Genomic DNA, 9,977 nt, shown 5'->3' on the forward strand with positions numbered 1-9,977 from the left:
TAATATTCTAATATTAATACTAAAAATATCATGATTATAATTCCAGAGCATTCATTATTCAAACATGTATTATTCTAATATTCTAATATTAATACTAAAAATATCATGATTATAATTCCAGAGCATTCATTATTCAAACATGTAATATTCTAATATTAATACTAAAAATATCATAGTTACAATTCCAGAGCATTCATTATTCAAACACGTATTATTCTAATATTCTAATATTAATATTAAAAATATCACGGTTACAATTCCAAAGCATTCATTACTCAAACGACATGTATTACATTATAACAACACATTATTATTTAAATGACTGAAAGATACAGTACAAAGATAACAAGAAGACCTATCGCACATGAATTACTCGAACAGAATATTCCCCTCACGTCTAAAGTATATTCAATCGAATCTTTTGCGTGGAAAGTATAACACAAGGAGGCAGTGTGTTTCTCCTACTTGGCACGGTATTCGATCAGATGTTTTGGCGACATATTGTCCCTCTACCCTTAACCCAATCCTGTTCCAAACTAACCGAAACCACGCGTGACGTACTATCCCTAACCCAGATTCGAGCGTTAGATTAGATCTCTTATCCAAAACAAGCTTCTTGTCGAGGAACGTGACGAATGGCAAGGATTTTCTTCCAGTTCTGTAACTTTTACGTAAAATATAATAGATTCGGAGAATTCGGAAATAATAAAGTGGGCTGATATTAGAAAATATTTTTTAATTGAATTTTTCTGGAAAATTTGTCATGCCAAAAGTTATTAGAAAATTTGTAACGTACGATTTTCTTTTCGTACGTGTACTATGTAGAGGAAGAAATGTAAAACTGATTTATTTGAATTAGGTTAATTAGTTTCAAAATTTTTTCATTTTATGATTAATATGTGAAATTAATACGTGAATTAAAATATGAAACAATGAGCCAAGGTTTCGCAACAAATTCGCAACAGATTCGCATTGTAGAAGCTACTTGCAGCGCTGACGTAAGCAGATAACAGTGTGAATCATCGTGCGATAACATTGTTGCTAACAATGGAAGTGTCGTGCAATATGAACGAAATGTTGTTCGCATATCACCTATAGATGAATATTAAATAACAATCAAACGAATGCTTTATTATTTTATGTAAAGGATGCTGTACTCTTAAAATATTTTATTCTTTTCTGTTTCGGTGATTTCTATGGAAAATGATTCAGTAAAGAGCGAAGAATCTCTGTGCCACTTTATTCATTCCATTTTACGTTACAAAATAGCTTCTTTTTTTCTAAAGAAATTGAGTATTCGAAATATATTCCTCCAGAAATTGAATAATTATTTCTTTCAAAAAATTCAATACTTATTCGAAATACATTTCTCCAGAAATTGAATACTTATTCGAAATATATCTCTCAAAAAATACCACAGTTACTCTTTAATACTCTTTAATTTCTCTTTATATACTCTTTATTTTCAAACTATATTTAAATTAAATTACATCCCTCTATATTTTCCTTCATTCCGTCAGGTATCTAAATTCACCTCCGAAAAAATCCAGAAAATCAGAAATTACAATGTGATCGATTATTAATTCCTATTGGAAAAGCATCGTGTTTCAATTATTTTTATTATTTATTTACAGGGTCATTACAGAAGAGGGGTGGCTTTGTCAGCACTGGGTAGACACGAGGAGGCGCTGTTTGCTCTTTGCATCAGCGTGGCCATCGACAAGAATCCTCAAGCTGTGCGTCACGAATTGATCAAGGTACGTCGATTTCTAGATCTCACATTGTAACGTAAACAACGTTCACCTTTCGCTCTTTAATAAAAAATAATTAACGCAATTATTCGATGCATTTCTATTTGGCAAGGTTTCGAATTACAGATTCGCGCCAAATTTTATATCGAAATTTAAATAAATATTTCAAGCATACCTTTAAATTTTACGAGAAAATAGAGCCGTTATTCCATCGCTGTAAAACTTCTTTGGCTTCTCGTTCAAATATTTTTCGCTTTTTACGAACTTACGGAATGACATAATAACAAGTATCGATCATCTTGATTAATCGAACGTGTTAATTGTTTGACGAAAAGTTACAAATGAAATTAATCACTTTTTAACGACGCAGTAGAAGCTCTTAGATAGATCAAGGGTCGCAAAAATATCGTGACATTTTTTATGTTTATAAATGAAGTTGTACGAAGAGATCTAACGATAACATTTAATGTCTTTTTTATTGACATTTAATAGGGAAGGAACTTGATAAACATGATAAACACGTCATAACTTAATGTACTGTTATCTCGTGCTAGTTCTATCTATTGTCATTGAATTAACTCATTATATATCGTGCTTCTCCTTTTGATAAATGTTAATTAAAATCACATTATAGCTTTCTATTGTATCGCATTTGTTTTGATACCATTCATGTTTACCTTGACATGTAGTTTGATATATTTATATAAAAATAAATAAGTTCAATTTTTTAATTATCGAAAATTATTAAATCGAATATCGTCTTAATATTGTAAACATACCTTTCGTCCAATCTTATAACAATAATCTGTTTTATAAGCAAATCAATATTTTAACCTTCTAACCTTTATTAAACTACAATTAATAAATCACACATTGACTAGAAATAAAAGCGTACTTCTTCCACGCTGAAGACAATGCATTTATTATCTCTGAGTTAATCTAGTGGGATCTAATAAACTCAACGTCATAATCTTCATTCTGTCATTGATACAATTATTATAAAAATAACACATCGTATCAAGGAGGCTCGATCTATCTTACCTCTGATTTGTCAATGAAATTTCAGAATATTCGCTAGAATAATGCAAAATTAAAAGAATCCTATTCTGACTAATTTCCAATAAGAAATTTCAACAAAGAATTCTAAATTCTCAAAACGTCATAAAAATTCTGTTCGGGTCGCGTAATGTTCGATGCTCAAGTGCCGAACCGGTACGCGAGTTTAATCACACCTTGATTTATTCAGTGTGAAATGCTAAGAACTAGTTTTATTCGCAACAGAGTGATACTTGAGGTGATGTCGCGACGAGACTATCAAAATACTAATTTTCGTAAGATCAACTTCCAAAAAAAGGACGCGCTTCTGTTTTAGTTTTATCCGCTCGGCCAGTTGCTGATTGGTGGCCGATTTCTTCTGGGGGTTGTAGGTGCTGACTCTTCATTGGAGGAGGTTGTTTAGGTGGGACGCAGCTCTTTCCAAGGGAAAGGGACTGTTGCTTAACATTAGAAAATCCCCATTTTCGGGTTTTTCCCAGGGGTTGCCGCGTGACTTTCCACCGACTGACCTCTGCATCGGTACCTCGGTCTGGCGGCCAAGTGTAATTGAACAAGTTTACGACGATAATCCGCCAGACCGAGGGTTCGTCGCGATTTCTTGCGAGGCAACAAATTCCCCAGAATAATGCAGAATTAAAAAAAATCATACTTTGACGAATTTCCGATAGAAATTTGCGGGGAGAATTCTAAATTCTTAAAATACCATAAAAATTCATCAGACATATATGTCGTGTACTCGCGTCGGTTTGAGTTATGTTTCAAACTTGGATCACGAGAGAAAAATCGGACTGTTTTCTAACGAGGTCTGAAGCGATCCCGGAATACCCTTTCTCCAACGTTATAATATAAACGACTTGATTATGCGTTCAGCGCTCGGACTGACTCAATACTTGGTTGTTTAACGTTCAGAATGATACTGATTCGAAATTCAGAGGAAGTCACGCATCTCAGCTACTGAGGGCGGAGTTTAATTTTGGAAGTGAAAAATGGGAGAAATAAGAACATTAAGTATTGGTCGTAGGGTGTGGTGGTGGGAAGTGGTGGTAGAAGGTGGTGGTAGAAGGATGAGGTGTCGGGGTTTTGGGGAATTCCGAAAAAAAGGAGATAGGACATGAGAGAAGGAAGACACTAGTTCAGTAATTGGAAAATCGGGACAATGGTTAATAAACTGAGTTCTGGTGGTGAAATTACCGAGGGTACGCGCTTAATAACGGCCCCGGCTAATCCTATGGGTCGCGGATTCTTCAGGCCCGTCTTACAATTTCCTTAAGCTATAAAAATAAAAGGAGAAAGGCTCGATGCGAAAATAAACAAAAAAAATGTTCGGTACGGAACAGATGCTATTTTGTCTCGTGTGTTTCTTAATCTGTATTTCACCCTGTTTAGTTGCAAGGATTTTCACTCATTCTATCTTTTCCCCTTTTTTCTCCAGTAATGACAAAGTATAACGAATTGAGAGTAACAAGATCAACTTCGTCACTTCGAGCAAAACTAATTATCTTTGATCTTACATTAGTTTATCCCTTAACCTGTATTTTACCCAGTTTAATCGCAAGGATTCTCATCCTCAATTTCCCTCGTTCCATCGTTCCCCCTTTTTTCCAATAATGAGAAAATTTTAATAAATTGAGAGTAACAAGATAACTTTCAATTAAGCAACAAAAACTCTGTCGATATCTTGCCAAACGAAACGATATCCGAACCCATTCTCGACGACTTCGATTCACGAGTAACTTTCGCAACGGAACGAAATCCTCCGGAGTGGGATCCGTTAGCGTTCATTCTCATTTTAACATGGTCGTGAGCGATGCAACGAGCCCAGCGGATACGCGCGAACGAACGGTACAAACGAGCGAAAGAGATCAAGATATCGCGGCGGAGTCACGAACATACACAAAAGAAATGGAGGTCTGTGCGCGCCGGCATTTCCGGTACGGCAGCTAGTGGCGTAGCTTAATGACTCGGTATGATAGCCGTCAGGTGAGTGACCCGTGCCGAAGCAAATGATAACCATTCGCGAATAGACACGCCGGGTTTGCGTTGCGTGACGCGTGCTCCTCTCGATTCCCATTTTTCTCCGTTTCTTGCCGTTTCAACGAGGCTCGTGTGTAGCGGAAGTACGAAGAAACGCGAGGGATACGATAATTGGAAGAGAAATGTAGGTTGGTTGGACGTAGACGCGAAGTTGTTTAGGGGAACAGAAGTTTTTAACGATATTGATTTAGGAGGAAATGACGTAGGAAATGACATTTATGTAGTAGCCTCGGTTTCTGTTGATTTTTCAAATTGTTCCAGTGTCGTGAAATTTTTTCATCGCTGAGAATTGTAAAAAAGTTTGAAACGGTTGAGACGGAGTAAAAATGTTCCCACTGAAAATTACGATCTGTCTTTTCCCTTTTTAATATGCACGCGGTGTGTAAAATTTGCCGTAACAGCATTTGGTGCATAGTTCATCTCTAAGTATATCTTTAGGTATAATTTTTCAGAATAAAACTGGATGCAACAATCTGAAGATCAGATTTAAAATTTGATAATGAAAACGTTGTAAAATTAATATTCTCACATTCGCGCGCAAAACAATAGCTCCTCGCTTCGTTGTTTACTTCGAGCGAACGAGACGCGCATTTAATGAATTGATTATTAATTACCCACAACGACGATCCTTGTCTTCTTTGTTCTTCGATACTCGCGGCCAATAAATCGTCTGAACATCATTGGTTTAAATTGAACGAACGTCTATTCTTATCTGCACGCTATTTTTAGCAGCAAATCGTGTAAATTCATCGAGTGAAATTAGCACGACTTTTTCCCCCGTGCAAAGTGAACAGCTGAAAATGTAAAAAAGGGAAAAAGAAGGATCACGGGATCCATTATCGTCTATAGCGTGCAACCAAGTACGGTACTGTCCGCGTCAAAGTCACCTTTGACTGGAAAAAATTACGCGTCCCAGCGGGCATCAAAGGGTTAATTAAATCCGATTAAATCTGATTCCGCGAGAAAGAGTCGCGATGACCGTAATGATTATACCGTGTGGCATTAGCCGAAGACCTCGTCACGCAGCCAGTTGCCTTTTAGGCGGACTCGAAACCGGCCTCGTTTCATCCTTCTCTTTCTCGGAAATCTCTAATTAACTACGTCGCCGGCAAAATTGACACTGGAGAAAATCGACCGGGTTGTAATGATCAATTAGCAAATTTACGAAACTCCTCGACGTTTCTGAGGAGTTCAGAGGAAGTTCTTCGGCATTTTTGCATTTTCATTTTTTCCGTCGATTATTCTTGTTCGGGTGTACCTTTATCCAAGAGGAAATGAAGACTCTGCGTGAAAAGGGCTGCAAGTGGGAGTAATAAAGATTTTGAGAAATTTTTTATTCACTTATTGACAAACTATGTTATTTATTAAGGGAAAATGAGGAAAGATTAAAAAAACCAATGGCACTTTTCAGTCTTTAACCTACAGAAGTCTGTAAGAAACAATTTTTTACTTACCAACGAGTGTTATTTATTAAGAAAATATGTCAGAAGAAATTTCTTGCATCAAGTACTAAAAGTTCAATATTACAAGAAATATTGAAAATCAAATGGCACTTTTCAGTCTTCGATCTGCAAAAGTCTGTAAGAAACAATTCTTTACTTACCGGCGAGTGTTATTTATTAACAAAATATACCAGTATCTATTTCTTACACGAAACACAAAATGTTTAATATTATAAAACAAGATGAAAGTCTCAGTGACACTTACAGCCTGTTTCCTGTCCACTCTTCAAACGTCTAACTTCAAAAATACCCACAAAAAGAGACAAACATTGAACACGACGTTTCAGCCATCCAAGTTTCCTAATTTCAGCGTGAACAATCGTCGAATAAATTTCGTCCAAGTCATTTTCGTTACTTCGTCGCGTAAAGAAAAAAGAAAAAGTCGCAATTTCCGTGGGCGTGAAGACAGACGAGCCAAGTGGGGTGTAAATATTCCGTGAATTGACATTCATGAATAACTGGAAGTATCAGGCCGCGCGTACAATTCAATACTTTATTATATAATAAAGCCGTGAAGCAACTCCTACGCGTTCTCGCGACGAGAAGAAGATGAAAAAGGTAACGGGCAAAAGCGAGCAAATTTATTTCCCTGTTGACCTCCCGGTTGTCGTATCAATCGACGATGCGACCATCGTTGCGTTTCCAATAAGGCTCACCAGGTGACTGACCCAAGGCTAGTCTTCGTGGAAGCAAGGCCAGCGGTAATTACGCGCGACTCGATACCTTCGTCTCTTTAAATCGCTGCTATTGTTTCTCCGTTTGTGATTAAGTCGATGCAGCTGAGGAATGAGGGGTTTTTCGAGGGTTTTCGGGTTTCTGACGGTTTGATAATCAAATTTGAACGTGGTAACACTGTGCTTATACAGTATGCGTACCGGAAGATCTTTTTCGGTGGAATGATCTATTACACGAAATGAAGATCGAGACGGAATAATTAAGAGAACTTGATTGGTACGATAGAATGATTAAGAGAAGTTAATTGGTACGTGGAGAACTTAATTTTGACACTTGATTTTGTAACACTGGAGGTAGTGGTGGTCCACACAGTTTCATGATTGAAAATTAAACTCTGACGGTGGAAAAATTAGTGAAGTTTTAAAGGTTTGGGAAGGGTAAGAGTGAGAATGGTCAAATTTAGGAAGTTACGGAGGACATGTAGGACAGAATGACTCGGAATTCGTAGGATAAGGACGAAATTGGTTAACACGTTCAGGACAGCAGAGAAATTCTCAAAACACTCACTATTGCCAGGGTTTCTTACGACCGAAGCGTGTATTATCATTGATACTCAATTTTTCAGTGTGTAATCTGAAAATGTGGCGACTCACTATTGGATCACACTCTGCTCGATCTTTTTTCTCATCATTTTGGGTGGGTCACACCGTGCTGAACGTGTTAAAGCTGTGATTATATCGCGAATCGACGTTCTGCACACACTCACAAGAATCTGTATACATATTCCATTGTTTTGACGTATGTATCATACATACTAAGTTTCTCAGTATATGCATCCACTACAGCCTTAGAAACAGAACGAGGTATCTTTCCTACAAATTTTTGTCTAATTTACTCAAAAAATTCATAACTCGTGTAATTTTCCAAATTTCGGAAAATCTTTACTGATAAAGAAAAGACATAAGTTAGAGCAAATTTCTATTTCATACTCCACGTTAATATTTTTCTCTACATCAGTTTCACACAGACGATTTCCTCCAATTAGATCCGCATTGATGATCATGATCGACGATCACTTCCGTCAAAACATCGAATCGCGATCAATCTCTCAGAAGCACGTACAGAATCCTCTAATCCAGAGCACGTGTACACTCCCAGAAGATTAATTCGCTGTGGTAGATCGCTGTAGCCAGTGCAACAGATCGATGTATCGGTAAAGCGTTCGAACCTAACGGTTGGTGACTCGACGACTTCGAAATGACTGTAGAATATGTTTAGCGACGAACAGAATCGACAAGCCACGGTACAAATTGAATTTCGAACGGTCATTATGTAACGGAGAAGATGGTAGAATCATTGACGCAAGCTGCACCGGTGTATACTTATGTAAGATCGAGGAATCATTCTTTTTCGCACGCGTCGCGACGTTCGAGTAAACAGTATACAAAACTCTCGCTGTTTTTTTTTTTCGCTTTTGTTGAAAATGTTTCCTATTGTGTCTGGACATGACCTAATCACCTCTGAGGAAGTTGCACAAAGTGACGCGAAATTTTGCGATCTCCTCCGTTATTTTTCTTTTACTTCGTTTTGTAATGCTGTGTGTAACGAAAGTTTCTGGACTTTGAGTTTGAGAATTTATTGTGGTGATATGGAAGATTGTGAAAGGGAAATCGTGATATTTTTGTAAGTTGGCAAATTTGTCGAGTAACTTCTCGAGGGTAAAATAAAATTAATTAAATTCTAAAGTAAAATACGGGAATATATTAGTATAATATATTTTTCCCTTTTTTGGTGTCTCTTTTTGACGCTTAAAGTTCTCAAAGATCCTCTTTTCAACGCTTAAACTTCTCAAAGTCCCTCCTTTCAACGCTTAAAGTTCTCAAAGATCTTCTTTTCAACGCTTAAACTTCTCAAAGTCTCTCCTTTCAATGCTTAAAGTTCTCAAAGATCCTCTTTTCAACGCTTAAACCTCTCAAATTCCCTCTTTTCAACGCTTAAAGTTCTCAAATTCCTTCTTTTTAACGCTTAAAGTTCTCAAAGTCCGTCTTTTCAACGCTTAAAATTCTCAAGGATCCTCTCTTCAATACTCAAAGTTCTCAAACTCCTTTTTAACGCTTAAAGTTCTCAAAGATTCTATTTTTAACGCTTAAAATTCTCAAGGTCCCTCTTTTCAACGCTTAAAGCCCTCAAACTTAAATTCTCTAAGGTTCAAAAATTCGCGAAATAACCCGATATCCGATACTTTTCCTTATTTTTCATTGGTAGCATGGAAAGGAATAAACAATTGCAAGTGTTTTAAAGGAGTATTTTTGCATAAAGTTGCACAACGATGTTCTCTTAAAACGTGAGACTTTTAGTTAAGCGAGGAGATAGGCTTCGCGATAAACGAGTATCTCGCGATAGAAGAAAGAGTGGCATTCAATTGCAAATCCCCGTTTTTGTTCGTTACAAATTATTTCGTCCGAGTGTGGCAGTCTTTTAATAGCAGGACGTTCGAAATGAGGAGTAACAATTTGATTTATCCAAGGTCCTGAACTTGGCCCGTACGACAATGTCGCGTTTAGCGATGCTGTAAATCACTGTAAAGAGAAACGACTCGTAACACTGTTGCATCGCGTTTAATAAATTACCGTTGCACAATTACCGGGCTCGTTGTTTCTTGCTGAAATTATTACAGATCATTATAGATATTACGTTATGTAATAGTTATTGGAGAAATCGACTGCTTCGAAGTAAATCTCACGTTCTATTTCTGTTAAGAAACGCGAGGCAGAGTTATTTACCGCGGCTTCTCGTTTCCTATCACTTCACAAAATTCTCAATTCCACGGAGATTGCAATATTCTGGAAACAAAAACGCTTGTTGTGTACACGATTATGTGTGTTAATCTCTTGCAACAGAAATTTGTAAGAAATTTCCAAGAACACTTTTTCAAATAATGAAAAACGAAGGTTTAGAA

At 36.9% G+C, this 9,977-nt stretch overlaps 1 protein-coding gene across 1 annotated transcript in view; it reads left to right on the forward strand.

Moving 5' to 3' along the window:
• The window catches only part of LOC108578563 (LON peptidase N-terminal domain and RING finger protein 3), a 94,543-nt gene that overhangs the window by 71,823 nt on the left and 12,743 nt on the right, over positions 1-9,977 (forward strand). Inside the window, 1 exon segment of the mRNA XM_017941927.1 lies at positions 1,635-1,757. Within this exon segment, the coding sequence (XP_017797416.1) occupies positions 1,635-1,757 (123 nt within the window).

Source organism: Habropoda laboriosa, unplaced genomic scaffold (genome assembly GCF_001263275.1).
Source record: "Habropoda laboriosa isolate 0110345459 unplaced genomic scaffold, ASM126327v1 scaffold41, whole genome shotgun sequence".
Classification (NCBI taxonomy): domain Eukaryota; kingdom Metazoa; phylum Arthropoda; class Insecta; order Hymenoptera; family Apidae; genus Habropoda; species Habropoda laboriosa.